At 41.5% G+C, this 26102-nt stretch overlaps 6 protein-coding genes across 11 annotated transcripts; 1 reads left to right on the forward strand and 5 right to left on the reverse strand.

Annotated features, from left to right (window-relative positions):
• Positions 1-158: 158 nt before the first annotated feature.
• Positions 159-2457, reverse strand: LOC129593596 (uncharacterized). The gene is made up of 6 exons (XM_055489991.1): positions 2124-2457; positions 1857-1886; positions 1450-1630; positions 934-1283; positions 670-833; positions 159-546 (listed from the first exon to the last, which is right to left on the reverse strand). Exons 1-6 carry the CDS (start codon positions 2356-2358, stop codon positions 394-396), a joined length of 1113 nt encoding a protein of 370 aa, XP_055345966.1. The 5' UTR covers positions 2359-2457; the 3' UTR covers positions 159-393.
• Positions 2458-2789: 332 nt separating this feature from the next.
• LOC129593544 (proton channel OtopLc-like) lies at positions 2790-7333 on the reverse strand. 5 transcript variants are annotated; one of them, XM_055489911.1, is made up of 12 exons: positions 6820-7333; positions 6322-6552; positions 6000-6114; positions 5455-5919; positions 5004-5202; positions 4729-4813; positions 4440-4641; positions 4224-4367; positions 3816-4061; positions 3649-3710; positions 3501-3548; positions 2790-2990 (listed from the first exon to the last, which is right to left on the reverse strand). In XM_055489911.1, the coding sequence occupies exons 1-12, from the start codon at positions 6939-6941 to the stop codon at positions 2900-2902; spliced, it is 2010 nt and encodes a 669-aa protein (XP_055345886.1). In that variant the 5' UTR covers positions 6942-7333; the 3' UTR covers positions 2790-2899. The 5 variants fall into 5 exon arrangements, with proteins under 5 accessions (XP_055345886.1, XP_055345887.1, XP_055345885.1 ...); XM_055489912.1 differs by having other exon boundaries at positions 4224-4641; positions 6322-6357; XM_055489910.1 differs by having other exon boundaries at positions 4224-4641.
• A 968-nt stretch (positions 7334-8301) lies between these two features.
• On the forward strand, positions 8302-12619 carry LOC129593518 (uncharacterized). Of its 2 annotated transcripts, XM_055489869.1 has the most exons (11): positions 8302-8431; positions 8552-8610; positions 8731-8852; positions 9066-9197; positions 9498-9623; positions 9766-9879; positions 9968-10090; positions 10537-10659; positions 10820-10945; positions 11302-11694; positions 12141-12619. In XM_055489869.1, exons 1-11 carry the CDS (start codon positions 8399-8401, stop codon positions 12392-12394), a joined length of 1605 nt encoding a protein of 534 aa, XP_055345844.1. In that variant the 5' UTR covers positions 8302-8398; the 3' UTR covers positions 12395-12619. The 2 variants fall into 2 exon arrangements, with proteins under 2 accessions (XP_055345844.1, XP_055345845.1); XM_055489870.1 differs by lacking the exon at positions 10820-10945.
• LOC129593517 (mucin-5AC-like) lies at positions 12545-14418 on the reverse strand. The gene has a single exon (XM_055489868.1). It carries the CDS (start codon positions 14334-14336, stop codon positions 12723-12725), a length of 1614 nt encoding a protein of 537 aa, XP_055345843.1. The 5' UTR covers positions 14337-14418; the 3' UTR covers positions 12545-12722.
• A 757-nt stretch (positions 14419-15175) lies between these two features.
• On the reverse strand, positions 15176-16463 carry LOC129593593 (uncharacterized). The gene has a single exon (XM_055489988.1). It carries the CDS (start codon positions 16409-16411, stop codon positions 15383-15385), a length of 1029 nt encoding a protein of 342 aa, XP_055345963.1. The 5' UTR covers positions 16412-16463; the 3' UTR covers positions 15176-15382.
• A 6200-nt stretch (positions 16464-22663) lies between these two features.
• Positions 22664-24779, reverse strand: LOC129593467 (uncharacterized). Its single transcript, XM_055489793.1, has one exon. The coding sequence runs from the start codon at positions 24777-24779 to the stop codon at positions 23007-23009; it is 1773 nt and encodes a 590-aa protein (XP_055345768.1). The 3' UTR covers positions 22664-23006.
• Positions 24780-26102: the final 1323 nt, after the last annotated feature.

A 26102-nucleotide genomic window follows, 5' to 3' on the forward strand; every position in this document is an offset into this window, starting at 1 on the left:
GGCTGTCGTTTTCTCACCATATACAGATACGTTCCATGCTAAAAAATTAACGAAAAACCAAGGGCGTGTAGTATAGTCAGTTAACACCCGCGATTTTGCTTATTTCATAATTACGCACTCGGATCTCGTTGCCTCTAAGTTTGTTATGACCGTATATAAAAGTTTCATACTAGTACAGTATGTAAATACTCAACTAACTCAAGTGAGCAAAACACAGATCAAAAGTTAGTTTTTTTCGAGTACAGTTTCGAAACACAATCTGAGTTTGTTTCACGCAGTTTATTTTATGCAAAAAAACAAAATAGCCGTTTACTTAATGCAGCAAAACAAGTCGTTCAGTGATTAATATTGCTGATTAACATCAGCTGAAAAAACACAGAGCACTCCAAGCGGTTAAATGTTCTGGTTAATCCAACTAATGTGCTTTTTCACATCCACCAGCGGAACTTGTCCATTCCAGCAGCGATTCGTCCAGGTGAGAATGCCGGTTAATGTGAAGTCTTGGGAATTCGAATCATAAGCGTAGAATGGAGCACCGTTGCTGCTCTGCGCACAAGGAGGTAACTCAGGTAAGTTTAATTCTCAAACTTCGATTTCGTGTGACACAGTGACCCAAAGTTTGTATAAGGTTATATAAACAAAGAATCAACAACGAAAACTTCTCCTTACAACGCAAATGTTGGTTTCATGCAAAGTGTTCCCACTATCTGCACACATCAGAGTATCCTGCTCGCCGCCCCAACCATTTTTTCCTACAACCATGTGCAGCAGAGGCTTGCACAACTTGTTGTCCAGCAGTTTCCATTTCCATGGAACAACGATATTGCGTTTGTCTAATAACAGGCAATACTTGTATTAGCAAAAACATTATTGTTGAGAACGGGAACGTTAGTTGTGGTTTATTAAAACAATTTATGTTGAAAGGCTGCTTACCGACTTGTAACAGAAAACCGTCAAGGGTATAGTTTGCCACACCCAGGCCATCCCATGCGCCCATTGTCACAATGCTTTGCTGGCACACCGGTAGATCACCTTCCTTGGGCATTTTCGCCACAAGTGCTCCGTTGTTTGCGCTTCCATTTGCGGTCTGTTCCATAACGACCAGGCCTAGATCGTTAGCCCGTTGCGCAGGGTCGAACTGTGGGTGGGAGATGATTTTCGTGACCTTTCGGTAAGACAACCTATAGGAATTTTCCTCTGCCCCAGCATACAGTCCCACTTGGTAGTTTTGAGGAACCGGGATTTTGCATTCGATTCCATTCAGTCCAGGTAGACAGGTGTGCCTAGTAAAATCCGATAATTACAATTCTTCGATTTGGACGTCAATGACAAAGCGTAGAAGTACGGATATTATCTGTACGGTACGTACAGACAATAGTCAGGTAATAAATATTTTGAATAAAGCGCTCGTATTGTACTCCTTAATATTATAATTATTTTTGTACAAACACTATCAAGCAGGTCATGGAAGTGAGAACCACGTCTCGTGAAATGAGAACGCCCGAGCAGAATCCATAGGGATCATCCTTATCCAGTCCCAGTCCTTGAGCACTTGATTTAGGACTAACAAGATCTATTCTGATAAGTGCCTGCTGACGTATCAGCTTCTCGTCCAATGAGTCATTTCCGCCTTAATGTACAACAATAGAACAACATTATTATGACTTACATTATATACATAAACGGGAAATTACAATTAAAGCTGCTTATATGCTCCGCCGAAAAAGACGACGTCGTTAAAAAATACCAAAGCACAATGCAGTATCAAGTTTAAGTTATGATTGCTGATAGGTTTCGATTTTGTTTGTTGCATATTTATTTCATTGGTGTAATTAAACTATAAAAACAAAACTCACCAGCTATTCGGCAGTTTTGCTCTGGCACATCTGTAAATATAAATTATTTAAAGCCAGAAACAGGAATTTGATTTGTAAATGATGTAACTAACTTGGTTAATTATGTGTTCACGAAATGTTCAAAAATAACAGGGAAAGGTGCGCATGTCCCTTCCCTAATTGTTACACGATTTTTATGCCGCATAACAGCACACGGTACTGTATTTACAAATTTGTTAGCTAAAGTGTGAATCGGATGGTACTGGTACGTAGAATACTGTACAGTACCTTTGGCAACGCACACCATTCGACCTGCGACAAAACTGGACATGCCACCATAAAACAATTCATTGGCTAAGAGCTCTTTCTCGGTGAAGCCGTAGTGTCGGGCGATGGATGCGGGTGTGTCGCTTTTTTGGATTATGTGAAACTTCCGGCATAACTGGTCGTTAGCCGTCGTAACAGCCCAGCACAAACATAGCAGCAAAATTATGGATCCCATGATATTTTGAGTCTCGAGCATTTTTATTTGAAATCGCTATAATCCTTACAACAGATTCAATGTCACTATTATTTAACCAGTTGGCCAAAAGTGTTTTATGGCACAAACAAGTTTTAAACATTCTGTGTAGTTTGTTCTTGTTCACAGTTAACATAAACTGCGCCGTATCTTGTAGGTACGTACAGTATATCTATATACCTACATACATGAGCATTCCCTCGGGCCCATAATTGTACAACAACCTTGCTGTAAAAACGGCAGTGTACCGAAATTCGGCTTGCATCTTGTATTTATTTCTACCGTACTGCAGTAGAAAAAAGTTTTTGAACTACCGGATATGACAATTTAAATATTTTCCTATTTAGGGTCGAGTAATACCGTTATATCTGAATAATGCGGGTGAAAACGTACAGTACAAGATAGCACATGCGTTTTTTACTACAACAGCGAACTTTATTCAGTATGTACAACATTAAACAAACTAGCCTTTTTCGAAAAAGAGCACTGAACAGTAGAAATATCTGCTTTGTGAAACAAGTTACCACTGGACGGCAGGTAAATTTTAAGTTTGCAATATCTTTGCCGGGTGTGATCTCCGCTTCAATTTGTAAGCCCTCTTCCATATATCGACAAGACACACTGTGGAATGAAATCTGCAATTTGAGAAGGCAAAAAAGAGATAATGGCGTGCTGAATGCATACCTAAGATTATTAGAGATACGTTCACATATTCGGGATTCTTGTTCGTGGTAGCTAATACAGTAGTTTTTGTATTTCATGCGCTGTCAAACTTCCACGATAGGGTCAACGATATTGGATTATATTTTTTAGCTGTGTATAGGTTTTTAAAAACATTTCTGGAAGCATAGAAAATCATTTAACATTTATCGGCGCGCGCCACTCGAACCAGTAAAAGTCTGCTCGTAACTGTAAAAACATGGTTGGAAGCATTCTCGTAATCCCGTTTTTATGGTTACATGTGTAACTAGCATTTTCACACTTCACGACAGCAATTTGTTAAGCTTCTTTATAATTATAAGATTTACATAGTATGTTCTAAAAATTTACTGGAACTGCAAAACTTTCCCATACCGATCAGAGATTAATTAAACACATTAATTATATATATGACTTCAGCATACCAGTAAGACTTCGTATCTTACCGGAAGAAGATTACCAGAGGCACTGAAAGATGTAGCAAAACCGCCCATCTGCAAAAAGTTATGTGGACTTTAGGCATGCAGTGTAGTGCATGTGCATATGCGCTCTGTAATACTGATCATAATGACTTTATTCGCAACAGCTACGTACTGCTCTTCTCCAAAATATTCTTTTTGGGTCGGACTGGAATCCGTCCTTAAAAGGCAAAACACCTACAACAAAAATGTGTATTCTTTGTTGCTCGAAGTACGAACTACCAAGAAATTTTTAATTTGTTATGGGTCTATAGATACAGATAGCTCCCAAGTAACACTTACGTCCACAGCCCACAGAGCGAAATTCACCAAAATTAAAAATGTTAGCGCTTCCCGACCGGGTTTTCTGTAATTTGCCACTCCAGGATCACTTCCAATGCACCGCTTCCCAGTGCCAATAATAAAAACGGTTTGAACCGTGGCCTCCAGCAGGATCAGCAAAGTTGCTGTTACGGAAAGCGCATCTCGGAGTGTGTCGACCATATAGGAGCCCATTAAGGAAACCACGGAATACGTATAAACGCCGATCTTAAATTTAAACAATCGAGTTGATAATTTTAGCCCATATTTTTAGCTTTGCAGAATTGTCCTGTTTTTAAATTGCAGCCTAATCGAAATCGATGGATATGTAGTATTGGTCAGTTATCGAAGCAAAGGAAAAGCGGAAATACAATGAAATTCCCAGGTTACCATGCAGATCATAAGGAGAGCATTTTCCAGATTCGATTCGGCTGTTTCGGTCTTGTCTTGTCGAGGTCGAAGTTTTTTGATAAATATAACCATGCAGTACAGTGCTGTCAAGAATCCCAAGGCATTTAGCGTAATTTCCATTATCTGGAAAGTCATCACTGCCACACCGGACAGTTCCTTTTCTTCAGAGTATACAAAATAAATGATTATGCCTACAACTGACAGGATGCCGGTAGTGATGCCAGAAAATAGTCCTTTTGTAGCCTGATCACAGTCCACGGAGTATCGGAACAACTGGCTTTGCGATTCGTGTGAATGGTATAGCGGATGGCTGGAAACTTCCTGTTGGGCAGCTATATTAGGGGAGCCGATGACCTTCCACATCGTAATAAGAACACCAGCTGTTATAAGCGCGTACCTATCACATATATACAACATGTTATCTTCAGAATTCTTAGTAGTCCTGCAGCTCCTGAAATGCAAAGAACCTAAACGTATCACTTACTCGATTATACAGGGATACAGGAAAATTGAGGCTTTATCCAACATGTCTTTCATCAAGGATTCCTCATTCACGCACAACGGCGCACCTGTTCAGAAGTTTAAATTTAATAACAGAAACTGCACCATGAACCTAACAGAAATTGCGATAAATTACTTGTACAACAATTAAAACCTACTGAATAAAGATCGATGTAATTCTAACGACTGAAACTGGAGCATGGGAATTGGTTATAGTTTGAAGTACGTCGCTTTTTTCGGTCAATAATTTTTACGTACGGTAATTTGGACCACTTCCGCTTTCGGCCAGTGCTTCCAAGCCCATTTCTGTAATGTTGTGCCTCTTTTCCGCAATTAGTTTAATTTCGTGCTGTGTTTCGTCAATTAAAATCCGTATCCAAAGACAAAAATCCGTAGCGGCTAAGTGAATCATTCCAAACCAGCAGACAGCCCGGTACCGATAATCGGTAATACTTAACTGCAACAGAATTAAAAGCACATAATACATACATAATACATACATACATACAACAGGTTCCACATTTTGTAAACACTTCAGAAAGAAAAAAACTTGAATAAGCGTAAAAATGCTAACAGAGTAGAAGTTGCTATCAACTGTCCACTATATAGTATGAACAACGAACGCTGCCGTTCCACAAAGCCCATAATAATAAAGCAACTTTGCCTGAACTTGTACTGCTACATTAAAATAACACATAGGTAGGTTCACCTTTGATGTGCGAAAGATGAAGTACAATTGCATCATCAGGTAGACGGTGAAACAACATGGCTGCATGGCCATGACGATATTGAAACAGGACTCATTTTCAGCAAACACTCCTATCTCCAAACTCGTGTATATGAGCGATCCAACAGCAAAAATCAGCGCTCCCATTTTCATATAAAAGCTGGAGCTATCAGTTTCCGTATGGAAAATTTTGTCGGGCGGAGTTTCGCTGGCAATATACTGATCCGTTGTGCTGGGAAACTCATTTTGACGCTTATGAAGCGATGTTGTTGGAATGTCATATAAATGGTTGTTGTCCGTAACAGAAGAAGCCTCGCCCAGGGAATTCTGCCGTACTGGAAAATTTTTGTGAGCATGTTCGGGTTTCTTTTTTGGTTTCCGGAACAGAAATGCGATGGAGAATAACAGGAAGCAGATTCCGGAGATAAGCATTGCACAATCAAACCACTATAAACCGAAGATAAATTGAGTGATTATAAGTGTATTAACAATACAAAAACCGGTCTAGCCACAATAAATTGTTTTACTCGAGCATGGGTAGCATCAACGTTGTGTGTCAAATGTGCTGTCAGTGTAAGGCACACCGCCGTAATTGCCACTAGAATCCCATACAAAGCGCTGGCGTGTCTGAATATGCCGATACTGGAAAACAAATTGTTAATGCTTTTATTGCAATTTAAACATTTTATAAACGGGAATTAATTTTAGCTGCAAATGCCCAACAGGTTGTGTATTACAAGGGGCCTATTGAAAGCTTTTCTGGCTACGCTATATAGCATCCACATAAATTATACCTTTAATGAAAATAATTCCAATTGGCTTTAGGTTGTTTAAGCATCAGAAGCTTACCTGTGCGGATGACCTTTTACGTCGGTAACGCATAACCTGCAAGTGCAGGTTCCAGGTTTGACAATGTTTATTGAACGGTTGGTTGCGTCACTGAAGCGATCAGTAGGTCGGATGGTGTGCATTTCTAAATTACTACTAGAAGGTTTGTGCATTGCGGGCAATGCGGGGTATGTTTTACAGGCATCCCAATCGGCGGAAAGGGTGCTGCTGCTTCCACTATGAATGCCGAATCTGTGTTCGGAAGCATTATAATATACAGCTGCTTTTTATATGAAAGTAGTTAACATTCTCAACTGGAAACTGGGAAAGATATAGATGCAAATTCGACAGAGAAGTTACTGAAACAACAAATTCTTTACTTTACTTTGATCTTTATATCCAAATGGCCATAAATAAATAAGTTCCAGTATACGTATAGAAAGCTTATTAATACTAGTTTGCTTTAAGTACAGGTACATAATTATTAGCATTAAAAAATTTATAATACCATTTGCTTACTTTTGCGTCGGTTCCGTTGCCGAAAGGCGGCTTCTGGCGATCTGCGAGGAATAAGGAGCACGGCTGTTTTTGGGAAAATCGTACAGAGGGCCAGAATCAGAAAAATAGCGATTGTCGATCATTATTATTAAAATCTCGTTCACAGCGCCGACAGGATTAATGAAAGCGATTTAAACGGAAGCAAAAGCGACATTATCAACATAACGGTAAAAGGCAATCGTGAAGCAAGTTTTAAGGGTAAAATTTGGTAATAAGTTATAGCAACTATAATTTCTGTTTACTTCTTTTGCAGCCGATATTTGTCGCTGCTGTCACTGACTACAAAGACACAAGATTTAAATATTTTCGAGCAGTTAGGGAATAGTGACTACAACACGGAGCCCAAGTGCATGACCGCTGGTTGTGCATCACTCGCCGGCATGTGAATTTTGAAGCGTTGTGTAACGAGGATATTTACAAAGTGCGTAGTAAGTGGAAGATCCTCTCAATATGGAAGCCGCGGTTTCTTTAGAGAATGCCGTACATTATACGTTCATAATGATTTTTCAACGTTTTTTAACTAGACAATGTTGTCTTTGATGCATTTAGGCAGTGGCAAAAGTCGCCCGGTTCAAGGTGTTCAAGATGGGACTTCAGTGTTCACAAGAATTCAAACTGTTTACGGCATATGTGGCATATTCGTAATTTTGCACATCCGGTTTTTGGCAACCGGAATTTTTTGTTGAGCCAAGACTGAGAAGTGGGGCCACCTCGTGCAGTGTTCCTTATTGGTGCCATAAAGATGGATAATATAGGGGAGCATCTCACAGTTATTAACGTTTAACGTTATTTATATGGAGCAGCGCGCTCGATTGTGTATATAGTCTACTAGATAAAGAGAGTATCTTCTGTTTTATATTTCGGTATTCTTAGGTTATATGTTCCTTATTGGACCTCGCATCGCATTATTGCATATATCTGTACAATCATTTCAGGGACTTCGCGTGACCGATACAAACAAAAAGGTGGAAACAAAACTGGAAGAAAAACTTGTGCTAATTTGCACCTTAGTACCTTACAGTTACATACTGCTAAACTACGCAAAAATCTATATTATTAATATCCAATTTTGTAGTGGCACGTACCCTGAGAAACCGCTCTGTTATTTACTGTTAATGTTGATATACTGTACAAATACGTACGACTTACGAGAACATAATAATATTCATTCTTTTTTTGTTGTGGATTTTGGTGCGATTTCGATCCAAACAAAAGCCCCATACGTTTTGCATTGTCCATTGGCGCTTCTGTCAAATTTCATCGATGAGATCATCGAGGTAAATTCCATCGCCGTTTCGTAAGACCCAAAGGCTGCTAAATATGCAATCCATTAAAACCTCAACACTTTATGGTCCACGCCCAGTTATTTTGCTTACAGATGCAGTGTTTAAATGGCGTCTGGCTATTCCATAATATTTGTACACTCGTAACTGATCAGCATAGAACGTGTATGAGCATTAAAATAAGAACAATAGGTCATTCGACCGAATAGCGAGACGTCACATTTTTACTGTTAACATGTGCTAGTTCCGGGAATCTAATGGATCAGTTTCTTCTTAGCTGGTCAGCACTTGTACGTAGCTCTTTCGTCTTCAATATCTTTCACCATTAATTAGCACGACGTCTGGACTATATTCATGAAAGAAAACAAACTTCCACGGGCTCCTGTATTGTACTTCAGATGCTCTTTCAGATTACAGATATCGTTTCTCGGCTGAACAGACCAAAGAGAAACCACCCAAGTACCTCCAAGTATATAATGGCGCAAAGACTTCTATGAGTTTCGATCACTGTGAAGTAAAGCAATTAAAATTAAAATCGAACCGATATTTTTTTTTTCAAATTGATATTTATTTTTATTTCTTGTGTTAGCGGGAGTTGTGTTTGTAATCAAGCCATAAAGATGGTTCCGAAAAAGCAGCTAGGACTGAATGTTGGTTTCATCGTCGTATGCATTTTGGCGACAACCGCTCCAATTTATTCGAATAATTTAAGTAAGAGTGGCACAGTAATATATTTTAGAATTATGGCTCGCGAAATTATGCGACCTGCAGAATTTCTGTAATCCTTTCGTCAGCAACACAACACGCCCTCTAACCCGTACAGCGGAAACAGCGACTACAGGATCACATAGCGACTGGATCACTTTCTAAAACCCATCTTCATTATTGCCATTTCTTTCAGTAACTGAAACAGCTTTGGTTTAGGATCACAACGACAGGCTGTGGTGGACACAGTGACAACCGAAGATGAAATCGTCCGACCGGATGGTGTCAGAATTCCGGTGGCGACATCCTCAAACACCCAAGTGTCACCTGTTGCTCCAAATGCGCCGCAAGGTCAGTACAAGCATTTTTATACGTTGTACTGCACGCGACAATAAAAGCAGCGCCCGCCAGTGTTCGATTCTATAGTTAGCGTTATGGTTTGGTACTTTCGAAAAGAACGAATGTGTACTGTTGTTAAAAGTTTGAATAATATTAACATTAGTAATTATATTTAACCTTATAATTACATTAAAGTTAACTTAAAATGATAATGAATCTAACCTTATGATAATAAGTAAGTAATAAAAATTAATACGACACCGGCAAACTGGGATTCGGTCATTCGGGCCTATTAGGTAAAGTTTGTTGTAGTTGTGGATACGGTGCAAACCCAAGATTCGATCATCACGCCGGGTGGAGCTCAAATTCCTGTTGCTACGTCGAGTAACACGCAACGAGTGGCACGACAATTTGTCAGCGCAATGAATGCTCCACAAGGTAAAGAAACTGGTGAGAGATGACCAGTGAATAGGCTGTCGAATTGCACAGTATGAAGGGACTGTAATTTGTAGCCTCTGTTTATCCATATTAAAAATTCCAGGGTTATTTCGTTATTTGTCTGCTTAAATTGTTCGTATAGTTGTGGACACGGTCAGCGTCCAGGATGAAGTTGTGCATCCCAGTGGTGCCATCATTCCAGTTGGTAGTTCATCGAATACTGTCGTTTCTCCAGTTGTGGCTCCGGTTCCGCAAGGTGTTATACTCGTATTTTTGGCTTGGTGGTTTTTTGTGTGGTAATTTGAAATACATTTTGTGTTATCGTTTTTTTCGTATTTATGTAGTGATTGACACTGTGCAAGTGCAAGACACAGTTGTTTCCCCATCCGGTCAAGAAATCCCCCTGGCCAGTTCCGTGCAAACCCAAGTCCAACCCGTTGTGACGCCCGTAATCAACCAACCTCAAGGTACCGTTGAATTGAATAATCGGGAAAAGCATATTGATTGGGCAATAACGCAACAAAGGTTATTATAGGCACTAAATATATTTGTTGCGGCTGTACGGTTTGGTTTTCTACTAAGGCGTGTACTAGTTAGACTATTCAAGTTTGCATAAAATTGTGTCCGCCGTCCTATTAATATGCAGTTAGTACAGATAATTACCATTATTATTATTATTATTACGGCACAAGAGCAGACAACCCCGAAGGGACTTCAGGTCTGGTCGAACAATTAAATTGTGTCAGAGTAACTGCTTTATATTCCTGCTCTGTACTCATAAGTAACTGCTTCTTACCATTAATTATGTTTTCATGTTTACGGACGTACTGTGCGTCCTAGTGGCAGGACGCTGACCATATAATATTATGGATGAAGTTTGTGAAATACTGTATATTGAATTTTGTTAATCTAGTAATGGATACGGTCAGCGTACAGGATTCAATCATCGCTCCTAATGGTGCTGTCATCCCGCTGGCGTCTTCAATACAAAATCGAGCACTTCCGGTCTATCCATCATTTTACGCAGCTCCGCAAGGTATTCAAATGGAAAATAAATGGCGTCAGTATAGCGGTACAATTCTAACGGTGGTTTTTAATAACTCCAACAGCAATAAATTTTGACCGGGGATGCAGTTTTACAGTAATGCTAACAATCAGCGGCTACCAGACTTTTAAAACTATGTTTTCGTTAATAGTAATGAGCACCATGGTCCAAGGTTCTGCCTTGGCTCCGCGCGGAATGATGTTTCCTGTCGCCCAGTTAGCGGGTCAGACTTACGTTTCTCCTGTGGCAATTCCAACCAATTATTATGCTAATCCGCGTAAGCGAAAAACTAAGAACTATCAGTGCTAGATACTGCAGCAATTAAAAACACTCGTGCGTAACCTTTATTTATTTTATAGGAAAAGTATTCAACTAAACCGTTTGTGATCAAAATAAGTTTTTATCATTCTAGTGCTGCAATATTATTTCTGCATACTAATTGTAACACAATATTTACGTCAGAAATTCAGAAGCGAATCTTTATTGCGTATATAGATATATGTACCTTGCACTACGCAGTACTGAACTTAACTTGTATCTGTAGTACTGTATATACATGTATATATCAGCACAACAGGCCTCGTTTGCTGTAACTTGAAAACAATAATACAACTGTACGAAAATATTATTTAGGTGGTTTTTACAAGCGAGAATTCCACGATAAGCATGACGGCCACCACAAGCACTCCCATCTATCAACAACAGTTACCGACGATTTAAAAGCGATTTTGGCGCCATCACTTGCCGCTTTAAAGAAGGATTCCTCATCCAGTTCCGACGAAACAAAACAGATTCAAAAGAAAACTGGAAGGAATAACCACAAGAGCAGTTCATCTGAATCCACCAGTTTTGCACAGAATGTTTCTACGTCAAGTACTAGCTTCGTGAAGGTAGAGAACATCACCGCGACATTTGAAGCAGCAGCCACTAATGTGCCAACATTTCCCTTGAACGCTACAGTGAAGGCGATGAATGCATCCCTGAAAGTGGAGTTAAACGTTTCCACCAGTTTAAACACGAGCACAGGCAAGTTGAGCACGTTTCCTTGAATACAGTACTGTACAACTAGCATGTCTTTAGTGGACAAAAATTTCCACCGCTCGTATTTTAATAATTCTTTGTAGATTACTGCGGGTTGCGGGCTATACATATCAGCGGTATATTTATGAGGTTACGTGCATGCATATCAAAGGCTCCCACTGTAACCTGTTTGTCCCAAAGCTGTCAAAATTAATTACAATTTATAAAGTAGTTATAATTATCCGCTTTTACTCATCGTCATCGGTCTAATTGGGGTTTTTAAATAAGTTTGTAATTGATTAAAAAAAAGTATGTCTGCATAATTTTGTAAATGTGAACTGTATTTCGATTCATAATTATCACAGTATTAACCAGACACCACTGCTACAAAATTACGTAAATATAAATGTTACGTTTCATGCGCTTAACAGCGATTTTGTGGTTGCGTGCAGAAACTGTTTCCCTGTTCTCCTCCACGACCGCATTTCCGGATCACAATACGACGGCTGTAGTGATCATCGAAAAAGTTGCCACATCAATGGACCAGGGCAATACACTGAAGGACGAAGATCAAGAATTCCCAGTGACCGCGGCTGATCTGGAAAGTGCCGCAGAAAAAGTGGTCCTGTTTCCCAAGAACGCCTTTATTCCAACGGACAATCAAACAACATTCAGTCCTTTCGTAGGCAATGAAACGTTTCACTGATTGTACTAGGCAGCTCTGCTCTGCGGTACATGCGATCCGAAAAGTGCATCATAATAATTATGACGAATGCATGAATTTTTTATCGTCTCTGTATCGTAACTGAATCTTGACTGGTACGTAGTGTTAACACTAAAGTGACTAAACCGAATGTGGCTTTGTGCTGTTTTTTTATTCAGAAATTAATAAATAGACCAGTACATTCGTAGTGTGGATTTTGGTAACAGATCAAACCAGACAATAACTAATTAATCCTTTTTCACTGGGATATTACAAAGGAAGCGTCCAAAGTAGAATCATGCATCATGGAATCCTGATTGCCGCATAATATCTAAAAGAATGGTTTAGGGACATTTGAGGCAGGCTTAGCGGCTAATGCTATTGCTGGACCAGGCTGTTTGGGTGTGGTTGCCGGACTGGACTTGCCAGTGGTGGTACTCGGTGCGCGAGTAGTAGTCGAGGTGGTGGTCGTGGACGTTGACCTTGAGGTCGTCGTGGGCGCCGGAGTGCTGGACGTTCGTGGTGTAGTTGAAGGCGTTGTGCTAGTGCTTGATGAACGCGTCGTTGATGTCGTGGTAGTACTTGTGGTGGTGGTGCTGCTCGTGGTGGGTTGCGGTGTTGTCCTTGTCGAGGGACTCGATATTGTCGAAGTAGTACTTGGAGGCCTTGTGGTTGTCGTCGGGGCTGCGCTTGTGCTTGTGGATGCTGCAGCAGTGGTGGACGATGCATTCAAACTGGCCACCGGCCGAGATGACGCCGTAGAGTTGGCGGTCACTAACGCAGAGTGCGCTGTTGTAGTTGTAGGAGGTAACGGTGATGATGTCGGCGCAGCTGGTGTTGCTGGTCGTGTGGTATTATTGTCGCTTGGTTTCGTCGTCGCTTGATTTTGGCTCAGTGCAACTTGTGGTTGGACAGTACTGGTGGACTTTGCAGTGGTGGTTGTCGTCGGTGCTGCGCTTGAGCTTGGAGACGGTGGGGAGACGGCAGCAGTGGTAGAATTAGGTGCATTTGAATTTGTTACGGGTTGGGAGGATACCGGCATGGAGTTGGTAGCTAATGAAGAGCGAGAAGTTGTCGGAGGTACCGTTGATGTTGTGGACATGGGGGTTGTAGGTGAGGGAGTAGTGTTTCCAGTGGTCCCGGTTGATGCCTCGGTTCCTGTAGGTTTGGTGGTAGCCGATGCTGTCGTAGAAGGTGAAACAGTCGAGACGGAAGTTGGTGGAGCATCACTGCTTGTAGGCGCAACCAGTATTTGTGGCACTGGATTAAAAACTGGGACGACGGCCGGTTGTGGGAAAATGGGGATCGGATCAACAGCTGGTTGAGGAATACCTTGGATTTGTTCAACCGGGAAAGCTGGGACAGAGCTAATGCCTGGCTGAGGATATCCTGTCCATCCAGAGTTGATCATTGGTGCAACAACTGGTTCTACCGGAATGGATCCAATCTGTTGCGAAAACGGCTGAGGAACGAAACCTCCATGGGGCGGTTCTGCAGGTCTCTCGCCAAATGTCCATGTTGCTGGATCGATAACGGGTGGCGAATGAGGTTTACTGTGGTGATGAGGTCGATGCTTGCCTTTGTGACCTTTCTGTTCGAAGGTGATCCTTTGGGTGGCCTCGATAGTCACTGTGACTGGAGCACCGGTTAAAATCTTCATCAACAGAGCCCGACCCAACGCTTTCCGGATATGCTTTTTGATGTCTCTGGAATGTTTGCCGCCAAATAGTTCGGAGAGCGGATGGTGTTTGCCATGGGATAAGCTTGAGTTTTCTTCTTCTGAAGACTCTTGGGATCCAGAAGCAGAAACCGATGGCGATCCGTGAAAAACTGGAGGAGAACTGTTTACCGTTGAAGTTATAGGAGAAATACCAACGCCATTTTGGGCGCTTATTAGCTTTATGCTTGCCAGAAGGGCAGCCAAGAGAGCGCACAGAAAGGTCATCCTTATAGAGAAAAGTCCGTATACCGCACCGTAGTCACAAAAGCCGTCTGCTGGTTTTGCATAAAATTTAAGTTTTACTTGAATCAAGAGTAAGAAGCCACGCGTAATGAATCTGCTGAGCATACTTGAAAAACTTAGCAAACGGTGCTGGAAAAAATGCAAATTCGTTACATTTTTCCGGAACATAAACCGTAAGCACAGTTCTAAGCCATCATGAGTGTGCGATCGGAATTAACCAAAGGAATATTGCATGTTTCATTTGACGTCAGTTTAAAAGCTATTTTGCTGTGCTTGACAACTGAGGTAATTATTTTATTGTCAAAATGTGTGGTAGAAGGCACAAGTTTCGTTTTCAATTTGGATCATGCATTTGGCTTGCATTGTTACATAAAACACATACACATACGTTTTGTACAAGCAGCTACCTAGATAGCAGCCGTCTGGCTTAACTTTTTTGACTGAGGTAGGCGAAAAAATATGCTTAAAATTTCGCTTTAATTTCATTTAAAATCGGCACTGGATTGTCTGGTCCTGGTACCTAGTCGGATTTATTGCGTCGCCTGATCATGGCCGATTATTTTCATCGTGCTAGCAATTAGTCACTACTCCTAATGACTGTCACATAATTCGGTCCACACGAGCTGCGGCCGACCGTTTTACGATCGGACTACACAAAGTTCGACTATGATGGCATAATAAAAATTGAGTGTGGATTGAGTTTTTGTGCGAGTTTCTGGGTTAGAAGAGAGTATTCTCGAGTTCATAAAAATAAGACAGATTTCGCACAGCTATTACCATTTTCGCACAGCTATTACGAGCATGTATAAAGTTAATACAGCTTTATTATGCGATCGTGATATTTTATGTACACTTTTTCTACATCTATGTACAACGCAAAACATTTAGCAATTATTTTTAAATTTGCCGAAAAATATCAACAGAGAAAGCAACTGGTAGAAGCGTAATTATGGTCGAATCATTCGCCTGACAAGTGAAACCCAATTGAGTATACAATGCCGGCTAGAACTCTGTTTGACAGCTGGCCGCTAATTTATCCATCGTACGTTAAAATAATCTTCGGTGATGTTTCGTGTCGTTCCAGGAATGGCAGTAGTTGTCATGTTGGCATTGTACCAGTTTTCGGATACGGTGAAAGACTGCACTGTCTGGTTCACCGGCTTCTCCGGAATGGCACTGACAGTAGTAGTCGTCGCAAACAGCTGGGTGGTGGGATCAATATCCGTTCCCGGAAGTACAGTTACAGTTTGACCCGTCAGTACATTCTGGCTAGCGAAGAGCGGGTCGCCTACCGGGACAGGCTTACCAGGCAGAACGCCCTTTAGTGCTGCACGAGCATGCCCTGACTCTACACCCGAAATGACATAGGTCCCAATAGACTTTCTGTTTCCCCGCAGTCTACTTCCAGCTCGATGATTAAGCGGCATCTCCTTACCGTCCACAAAGCGCGAGAGTTTTAGCGGCTGTCCTTCGACCAGTAACCTTTTAGGAATAGCATGACCAATACTTCTGCCCTTGCCGCTACGCATGTCATGTCCCATGAGATGTTTTGGTTCAACCATGGAGGCAGATGGTTTACCGTTCAACGACTGGAGCTGTTCGTGCGGGAACATACCAGGTCCAAAAAACGGATGCGGTGGGCGTGGCCACATTGCGCCATGGAATGGCAGAGGATGCATGCCAAAGGGTAGGGATAACGGATGTGCTAGCGGTGGCGGCTGGTTAGCATGACTCATTATGCTGGACGGTACATCTGCATCACCAGGAGATGGCTCATTTCCAGCAGATGAGCCGACCAAAAGGTCACTTGCTGCTGGCTCGCTGGTCTGGCTTTCGCCATGAATTATGGCAGGAATAATAATTCCAACGGTTGTATTTTCATTGTTTGCAATAAGTGGAGAGATAGTGAAATTCGCCGATATATCAAACGATGTTGTGCTGTTGAGCTGCACGAGGGAATGCTGCCAGTGTGGCTTCGAATTCTGTACTGCACTGGCCGGTGAGTACAGCACTAATCCTACGAGAAGTACGATGTTTAGCAGAGACTCTCTCTTCATGTTTAACAATGATTCTACACAAATAAAAAGCGAAACAGAAATAATTAAACGTTTGAAACTCTTTACTTAGCTGAATTTCGATCGGATCGCGGGCTTTATGAATTACCACAAGTTGGCATGATCCATAATCAGGAAGTGCTTACGTGAAGAGCCACTCACCGTCGAAGTGATAATTCATTATTTTGGCATCAAATCGAAACAATTTAATTTTTCCAACTTGATTTACGCAGCAAGCCATTGTAGTGGCACATATATATATTTGCAGTAAAAGCATTAGTTCAAGTGATTAATAAAGTGAGCTGCCAATGTTCAACTTACGATTAATAACACAAGGGTTTAAATGCGGCATAGCTGATGCGAGAAGTGGCTGACCATGAAACATACGCACTGGAGCAGCACTACCCCAAATGCCGTATTGGACACTACGAGTAATCTAGAGTAGAATCTGGATACCGCTTATATTATTGCCGTACAGCAAGATAATTTTAATTTGCTTAAACTCACACGGTCATGTAGCTAAGTTTTGCAAATCACCTTGTCGTCAAGTTACCGAAAATGGTGTGGCACCCACCGGGAGCTCAAAAAACGGGTAGAGTTTGCTGATGTGACTAATTATGTTACCAATTCTGATTGTGTTATTGAAAATTTGCAAAAAGTTAAAATAAGATGCTGTAATATAAACGGAATTTTGTGTAAGTACAGTAATGTTAAACACTTTTGTTCCGAGGCAGATATCACCGCATTAACCGAAACTTTTGACAGAGCAGATTATAACGATAATCTGTTTGCCAACTTGAATAATTTTAATGTTTTTCGTAAATGGCGGAAATCTGACGTTTTCGATGACAATCTTGGTGGAGTGGCGTTAGTAATGTCTCATAAGTTTAGTGGAAAAAGACGGTCTGACCTCGAGTGTGATGAATTGGAAATTTTGTTCGTAGAGTCAACTTCGCTCGATTGTATTTTTGGTGTATTCTATGCACGACCAATTTTTAAAACTATTGTTATCCCTCGCCTAATTGAGCATCTACAAGAGAAATTTCCAGTTGAACTACGTAATAAACTTATTCTAATGGGCGATTTCAACTTACCGGATATTTGCTGGAGTGCAATGAGCGCCTCTAGCTGTACTTCTCATAAACTGCTGAAAGCGCTCAAAGAATTCAATTTTCGTCAAATAATAGATTCTCCAACTAGAAAAAACAACATCCTGGATCTTTGTTTCGTTTCCACTTATCGTTTAGTTACGGATGTTGAAATTATTTCGCCTCCTTCAGCAACAAATGACCACTCTGCGTTTCAGTTTTGCTTGCACACCGAATCCTGTTTAGTTGAGACAAAGTATCTGAAGGAAACGTGGAAAATACCGTCTGCTAAAATCGTGCCCTTTCAGGATGCTTTAGGTTCTGTTGATTGGTCTGCTTTTCTGATTGATCCCGATCCCTCTGTTTTAGCTTCACGCTTTGACCAAACGCTGATTAAAACTGCTGAACTTTTTTTTCGGTTTGGAAAACATAACTCTAAAAAAATTCGAAAATACCCCGCCCGAATACAAAAGGCAGTTAATGCTCGCGACAGATTGCATAAAAAGTTTTTGAAAGAAATTTTCCCCGTTGAAAAAGAACGCGTAAAACGGCTGTGGAAAACTGCGTCGAAAAATTTAGATGCTCTTTTGCGTACCTATGAAAGGCATAATATTCTTGAAGTAGCCACGTCTACACGTAATAACCCAAAAAAATTTTGGCAGTATGTTAAGCGTACAGTTGATCGAAAACCGTTTCCTCCTATTAAAACTCCGGATGGTAAAATTCTGATTTCTGATGCTGAAAAAGCGAATGCGTTTAACAAGCTGTTTTTGGAATCTCAAAACGTTTGTCTAAGACACTGTTCCGGTACTTTACCAGCAGAAGACACTTCCGTGACCTTTGTGATTACTGAAGACGATGTCACCCGTGCAATGGGTCAAACCTCTTTTTCCTCTTCGTCGGGACTTTTTAAAATTTCAAACTCTTTGTTAAAGGCGTGCGGGCATAAGATTGTTGCTCCTTTGGTTAAATTGTTCAATGTTTGTATTCAAAGCGGCATATATCCGTCAGTCTGGAAAACTTCTTTTATTTCGCCCCTCCCAAAATCTTCTTGTAATCAAACTGTATTAAATAATTACCGTCCAATTGCTATTTTGCATCCTGTATCCAAAATTTTCGAACGATGCTTGGCTAATTATTTAACGTTTTTTCTAGAAACTAACGGGTTGTTGAGTGATAATCAATTTGGGTATCGAGCAAAAAGAAGTACAGAACTACAGTCGTTGCTTTTTACAAAATTCATAAAAGATTTTATTGGAAGTGGCTACGAAGTGGATGCCCTGTTTTTTGACTGTTCAAAGGCGATTGACCGAGTGGACCATGCATCACTGCTTGAAACACTCGCTTCGTTCTCCGTACCTCCTGATGTCGTACGGCTATTCAGCAACTATTTAACGCATCGGCGACAAGTGGTAGTTGTAAATGGCAAGGTTTCTGAGAGCGGTATTGTAACCAGCGGCGTACCACAGGGATCCATAGTTGGCCCTATTTTTTTCAACTGCGAATTGAGCGGCCTGCCAGCTGTCTTGCCTAATGGAAGTAAAATTTTTATCTTTGCAGATGACGTTTTTTTATGTAGGCCAATAGTTGGGGACGATGATCGCGAAAAGTTACAGGAAGATGTTAATTCGGTTTCCGATTATGCAGCGAAGAAAAACCTAAGTTTTAATCCAAAAAAATCTGTGTTTATACGTTTTTCTTTGAAGCGTGATTTGACATCTGTCCCTAAATATTATTTGAACAACGTAGAGGTTGAACAGAAAAATATTACAAAATATTTGGGGTTGTTTGTTGATAGACATCTGCGTTGGAGTGAACATACCAGTAATCTGTGTATGAAAGTCCGCAAACGAATTGGCTACCTGTTTTCGATGTTCGATAGTTATGATTCTGCGGCGCTAATATGTTTATTCAAAGCTCTTGTCCTACCCATCTTTGATTATTGTAGTCCCGTAGTAAATCCTTTTTTTAAAACACCCAGGGATGCCCTTGAAAAGTGCCCGTCAGCCCCCCTTTATTAATCAAACAACAACATGATGAATGCCACCGCAAGAGATGCAACAGAAGCAGAATATACTGTGCAAAAAACATTAAAGTTAATGCAAAGGGAAAGGGCGGGAGGGAGAAAAATTCACTGCCCAAACTACAGAAATGATTTCAACTGAACACACCAACACTCAGCAGCGCAGAAACCGCTCAGAATCTCGATCTCTCAAGAAACAAAGCAACCAATGAAAGCTGACAAACAGCCATAAACCAGAAATGGGATGGATATTCGCCCACAATTAACTATGATTAACTATATTAATTATTCATTTATAGACATTTGTAACGTATCACATCATTGCTTTGCCAGTTAATGATCTTGAGTGAGAGTGAGAACTATCCTGGTAGACCAGTTTGCTAGCTGTTCCGGTTTACCAGCATAAGGATTGGTAAAATTACCATTCCGTTGTGCACCTGGAGAAAGTTCACTGATGAGGCTGACCGGATGGACTAAATGGTGGTGCAGCACCCGGTGGAGGAGGATAAGGCAGCAAGGCAGATGACCCTACGAGTTTCTGTTGACCTCCAGGTTGTTGGTTGTCATTCTGACCGGACGGCACTGGTCTTCCCAATTGCTGCTGGTTCCCGGGTTGTTCTTGTTGTGGACCACTGAATAAAGGAGGCGGAGGTGGTGGAACCCCTAAATGGGGAGGCCCCCCATTGTTTGCCTGACCTCCAAATGGATTCGCAAGCACCATAAACCGGTTAGATGCTATATTCATCAACTGGACTGATTCGCCTAAAACATGACTAGTTATAAGAAGAAACACCGCTGAATAAAGATTGCTTATGGGTTTCATGCGGATCATTTTCAAGTTTCAAATAATTAAAACTGGCCAAAAGGAAACGCACGTGTCAAAAACTGGGACTTCGTACCTGTGCAATATACGGTGGTTATATCTATATATAAAAACCGTATTACGGATATGACAGGCGTGTTTTGAGTGAGCAATAAAAAAAGCTGTATCCATCGTCAGCGCAATTATTTTTTAAATGCTGACTTTGCATTAGGCTGTCTGACGTTTGGTTTTATTTGTAAAAAAATTCACGTAGTGTTCTTACATTTCTACGGCAAATGCGTATGGTGATCCGTAGAAGCACTTGTCGGTACTGCATGCTTATAATTATAAACTAAATTATTTGCAGATACTTCGATGATTTCATTCATTCATTGTCGTTCAGCTTATTTGGTTGCCGACATACTGAAGGAGATTTTTAGCTTTCCAAGAATGACTGTTTTCTGAATTCTATCCGAACACCCTCTTCTCCGACAAGAGTTTTTTTGTGATAGCATTCTGCTATACTGACAAGTGGCCAGTGAGTGCAATACAATCATATGGTAGAAGTTGTTCGATGAACTTGCAGTATCCACAGCTTGCCGCGCTTCGCGGTTCGCACCCGCTGGCCGCTGAAAGCAGCTGTTTGACCTTTTTATCATCGCTCTTTTCAAACTTTTACAAATAAATGCTGTTTTCACTTTGAACTCAAAAATCCAATTGGTAGAACAAATAAAACAGCTCTTCTAGCTCTTGTGAACAACCAACAGTTCCCAGAACAAAAGCCGCACTTCCGTGCTGAATTTCTACACTTATGTCTTATAGTTATATTAATGATTAATCTTATACGCTGCATGCCACAAGACTTCGGTAGCGCGTGCTTTTCCTGTTTGGTCCTTTATGCGTCGGGCCGTCGGCCAACTCCATTCAAGAACTGACGGGTACTGGCGCCGCAACTTAATTTTATCGGACTGATCACCGATGAAAGTTGTATATTTTTAAAATAAATTAATGTGCGATTGCGACTCAGATAGTCCATAAACCGCTGATAAAAGCTGCTTGATAAAGTTTCGAGCATGTGACAGACTTGTGTTGCTTTTCGACAGTCAGGTTAATTAGAAACTTCGTGAGCATTTCTATCTGCTGATTACTGTGTAGGTGCCATATTGTATGATATCAAAGCCTGTATATTCCGTATTCGTATAGAACATTACAAATGAATTCGCGCGTACAGAATTTTATTCAACTTAAACAGTAATATAATGGATCAATGACACTGCTTCATTAATTGTGGGCGCTTAAACGAACAAACATAGCGTGGTGTTGCCGGAACTGGAAGACATCTGGGCAAAGGCCCGTCAGCCCCCCTTTATTGAACAACCAACAACAGGATGGAAGCACCACAACAAATGCCACAGAAAAACACTCATAAAAACAAAGTCAATGCAAAGGGAAAGGGCGGGAGGGAGAAAAATTCACTGCCAAACTACAGAAATGATTTCAAATGAACACACCAACACTTCAGCAGCGCAGAAACCGCTCAGAATCTCAATCTCTCAAGAAACAAAGCAACCAATGAAAGCTGACGAACAGCCATAAACAAGAAATGGGATGGATATTGGCCCACAATTAACTATGATTAACTACATTAATCATTCATTAATTGTGGGCGCTTAAACGAACAAACATAGCGTGGTGTTGCCGGAACTGGAAGACATCTGGGCAAAGGCCCGTCAGCCCCCAACAACCAACCCCCAACGAACCGGCAACAACAGCACGAACGACATCAGCGACCAGTAAAAACATCAAAAAAGAGCAGGATTCACGTGCACATCACGGATATAACGCTGGTAACAATCGGACTTCCATCTCCCAGCCTCCTTGATCCGATAAGCAGGAACATTTCTCCTGGCGGCCGTAGTCGCAGCACCAATTCGAAAACTGTGTGTATTGAACCGACTAACATTCGGGTGATTCCTAAGGCAATACTTGAGGACCGACAGAAACATGGAACGGGAGATTATGCGATGAGCACTGTCCACAAATAATCGACCACAATGTGCACCTGACGCAAACCGAACACGCAGACATTTCTGTACAGCCCGAACAGGGCAAATGCAGCCAGAGGCGCGAACACAGTGAACCCAATGTCCACGGCGAAGCTGATCCGTTTTGGAATGAGATAATCGAAAAGAGACCAGGGATGAATCCTTAGCAACACAAATATCTTCAAAATTCAATGCCAGCAGTTCGCCAATTCGCAAGAAACCACAAAAAATCATAACAAACGCACACCAATATATGATTTTATCGAACTCACACAATGATGACACAACCAGCTGATTTTTAATCAGCACAAGGATATTGGCGTAATAGGAAGTCTAGAATCAACAATTTGCTGATGCAGTCGCGCATATCCTTTAAATGCGTATGTACAAGAAGGATTATCCACAGGATTAGGCAAATTATTCACACAATGCAGATCAGAAATGGCAGCAAGATAAACCCGAACGGTGGACAACGCACGTTTTTTAGCAAACTGGAAAGCTATGAAAGCTAATACCGTAGAAACAGAAGCAGGACAAAAAGCAACTTTCTTACAACGACAAAACTTGATGAACTGATTCAAAGCAGAGTTATAAGCGCGGCGGGTAGCAGGAGAGACATGGTTTAGGATAAGATGATTAACTAACGTATTAGTAGATCGCTGTACAAATCGGGAATAGGATCTGGATCGAGTGATGCACATGGTACCAGCGACCTAAAACGATCAAATTGAAACCGTGACAAAGCGTCAGCAATACAATTATCAAAACCATCAATATGTTCGATTTTAACAGTAAAATTTTCAACAGCTGCAGACATAAGCAGCTTGCGCATCAAATGCAACATCGTCAGATTTTTCGAACCAAGACATTTCCACGCATCAACGACGGAACGATTATCACAGTGAAAAATTAAACGACGACATCTAAAGTGAGATCCCCAAATCGTACAAGCAATCAAAATTGGGAATAATTCCAAAAGCTGGATGCACAGATTATTTTTCAAAACAGACTCCGGCCATCGGGAGCAGAACCATCGGCCGTCAAAATATCCACCAAAGCCCGTAACCGCAGAAGCGTCGGTATACAAGTTCAAAACATCTGATGTTAACCAATCAGAACAGATAAACGATGATGTGCCGTTCCATTTAGGAAGATACTCTCTCCACCAATTCAAATCAGCATGAAACTCAGCGCAAAGATTAATAGATCCAGTAACCGACCCACTAGACAGCAGATTGATCATTCTACGAGTAAATAACCGACCAGCTGGCACGCAACGTGCAGCAAACTGCAAACTGCCTATTAAACTTTGCAGCTCTTTACGAGTGCACGAAGAACGAGCGGACCAAGAATTTAAGAGACCAACAATTTCAAACAACTTCCCATCTGGAAGACTCACAGTTTGAGATGCAGTATCAACAGTAATACCCAAAAATGGTAATTTAGTGGATGGACCTTCGGCTTTATCAAGAGCAAGAGGAATACCAAGCTCTGCAGTTAATGCAACAAACAAATCGATATACTTCGAGGCTAACGACGGGGATTTAAAAACAAACAGATAGTCATCGCAATAATGTACAAAATCTTCAAAACTGTACAGATTATTAAAGATCCAATGAAGAGCATAAGAAAACATGCAAAACAAATAAGGAGAAGAGCGGGAACCGAAAGGCAAAACACAATCAAAATAATAGTATTTACCAACCTTAAAACCCAAAAGATGATAATCTTCAGGACGGACGGGAACTAAACGAAAGGCATGCTTAATGTCTTGTTTACATAATAGACATCCAGGCCCGAGTGAAATGATAATCCGAATCGCATCATCAATAGAACAATAAGTCAGTGAATAATCTTCTTTACTGATGCCATCATTAACACTATCACCTACAGGCCGACTAAGATCGAGAATTATACGATGCCCACCAGTGCGTTTCTCACGCACACCTAACGAACTGCAGACAAAATTAATAAAGGGAGGATGAGAAAATGGGCCCACTGTGTGGCCCAACATAACTTCTTTATGAATGGCTCCAGTTAGAACATCTGCATGAGAACGGGCAGACTGTGCGTTAGGTGTAATACGAGAACGGTGTGCTGCACGAAAACCAATATCCGCACCGCAGTCGAGAATTTGTAATAAATCATTTACAAAATGCCGATCCGGGTGGCTGGCAAGGTACTTACGGAAGACATCAGGCTTTAACGGCGTCTGAGGCGCCATTGGAATGGCTGGATTTAATGGCGCGGCGCCTTGGACAATTCCACTTCCCGTGACGCTGCTCATCACAGATGAGGCAGATGTGCTGTCGTCCACTGGGGCAGATGGCGTATCGACAGTTGCCGTTATTGAAGGCAAAGCAGACCTGGTCAGCCCCACCCGAGGTGGGGCCGCCACGAAAGGGCCCGTCATTACGAACAGTATCCTGGCGTGATGTAGAAGGGCCAGCAAAGCGGTTATCCGCACGGTTAAAACGATGCTGCGCAGCGGAGCGACTCTTAATCAGCACAAATTCATGGAACAAGGAGTTGTGCAACTCACCCCACATTAGAAAATTGTCCGGGCGAGTAGACATCAACAGCCGAAACTGCGAGTCATACTCAAGCCACAGAACCGAATCAAAATTCTTCGAGAGATTTCTGATGACATCTATGTATCGAAACAGGTGTGGCGCCAGATGGGGAAAGTAATGGGAACGATAAGCGGCAAACACGTTGAAACCAGACAACCAAGAATCAAAATCAAAAATGGACACCTTCCGAGCTGTGTAACATTGCAGCAACTGCCCAGTGCGATTATCAAATTATCGTGTGATGGGCTTCACATTAGAAGTGCAATTTTCAGGCAAACAATCACTTAAGTCGATAAATTCATGTAAATCCTGCAGTTTGGGCACAAGCTTATCTGAAACTGGACGAAGAAATTCAGGGACAACCGCATCAGATGAGATTTCATCAAAAATTACGTTTCGCTTAGAAGACGGCAACCGATCAGCAGGCGGATGCGGCATGACGACCACAGAAGGGGAATGGCGGCTATGCTGACTGGCTGCTCCAGATAATACCAGCGAAAGCTTGTCACTCAGTAATTTTTGTTCCCGTTGTAAAGCAACAATATCAGGATCAGGACGTTTATGTGCATTCTTCTTACGTGGACGACGACGACGAGTGGACTTTGCGGCTGGCGCGTTTGAACGCTCACGAGCAGAGACTGGTGCAGAAGATGGAGCCGTTTCGGGCGACGGGGATGAAGATCGGGACGACTCAGACGAAACAGACTCAAGGCCATCAGATTCACTGGGAAACTCATCAATCTCCGAAGAGTTCAGCATGTACAAGGTTTCACTATCAGACATTTTTTGACACGATTATGCGGAGCCGTTAGACAAAATAGAATGGAGAATTGAAGCAACGCCAGAGGAAATAACATTAACGGTCGAATCAGATACGCCTAAATTTCGGAGATGATAACGTAAAAAACGATTAAGAATCAGATTTGCGGTAGAAAATCGCGCAGGAAGATCATACAAATCAGATGAATAAAGGTGCACCAAATCTGTCACAACTTGATTTGCATTTATATCAGAAGAACACAAAGTACAAATACAAGGATAACCTGAATGCAGACAAATATGATTCGGCATTTGAAGCAACCGGCAATTTGCCGGACTAAAAGAACAGAGCAACCGCCAATACAGAAGCAATTACAGTACTTTACTGCGATTTCGAAAATCAA

This window comes from Paramacrobiotus metropolitanus, unplaced genomic scaffold (assembly GCF_019649055.1).
Source record: "Paramacrobiotus metropolitanus isolate TYO unplaced genomic scaffold, Prichtersi_v1.0 Parri_scaffold0000062, whole genome shotgun sequence".
NCBI classification, from domain to species: domain Eukaryota; kingdom Metazoa; phylum Tardigrada; class Eutardigrada; order Parachela; family Macrobiotidae; genus Paramacrobiotus; species Paramacrobiotus metropolitanus.

Excerpts from the sequence above, each read along its gene's own strand:
- LOC129593596 (XM_055489991.1), bottom strand. The coding sequence starts at position 2,358 with ATGCTCGAGACTCAAAATATCATGGGATCCATAATTTTGCTGCTATGT. Across the intron at positions 1,887-2,123 it reads AATGGTGTGCGTTGCCAAAG|ATGTGCCAGAGCAAAACTGC; the intron begins GTACTGTACAGT and ends TTATATTTACAG. Across the intron at positions 834-933 it reads CGGTTTTCTGTTACAAGTCG|ACAAACGCAATATCGTTGTT; the intron begins GTAAGCAGCCTT and ends GCCTGTTATTAG.
- LOC129593517 (XM_055489868.1), bottom strand. The coding sequence starts at position 14,336 with ATGACCTTTCTGTGCGCTCTCTTGGCTGCCCTTCTGGCAAGCATAAAG.
- LOC129593467 (XM_055489793.1), bottom strand. The coding sequence starts at position 24,779 with ATGACGGGCCCTTTCGTGGCGGCCCCACCTCGGGTGGGGCTGACCAGG.
- LOC129593544 (XM_055489910.1), bottom strand. The coding sequence starts at position 6,941 with ATGATCGACAATCGCTATTTTTCTGATTCTGGCCCTCTGTACGATTTT. Across the intron at positions 4,814-5,003 it reads CGGAAGTGGTCCAAATTACC|GTGCGCCGTTGTGCGTGAAT; the intron begins GTACGTAAAAAT and ends ACTTCTGAACAG. Across the intron at positions 2,991-3,500 it reads CCTCTGGTAATCTTCTTCCG|ATTTCATTCCACAGTGTGTC; the intron begins GTAAGATACGAA and ends CTCAAATTGCAG.
- LOC129593518 (XM_055489869.1), top strand. The coding sequence starts at position 8,399 with ATGGATCAGTTTCTTCTTAGCTGGTCAGCACTT. Across the intron at positions 8,853-9,065 it reads AATTTATTCGAATAATTTAA|GATCACAACGACAGGCTGTG; the intron begins GTAAGAGTGGCA and ends GCTTTGGTTTAG. Across the intron at positions 10,660-10,819 it reads ATTTTACGCAGCTCCGCAAG|TAATGAGCACCATGGTCCAA; the intron begins GTATTCAAATGG and ends TTTCGTTAATAG.
- LOC129593593 (XM_055489988.1), bottom strand. The coding sequence starts at position 16,411 with ATGAAGAGAGAGTCTCTGCTAAACATCGTACTTCTCGTAGGATTAGTG.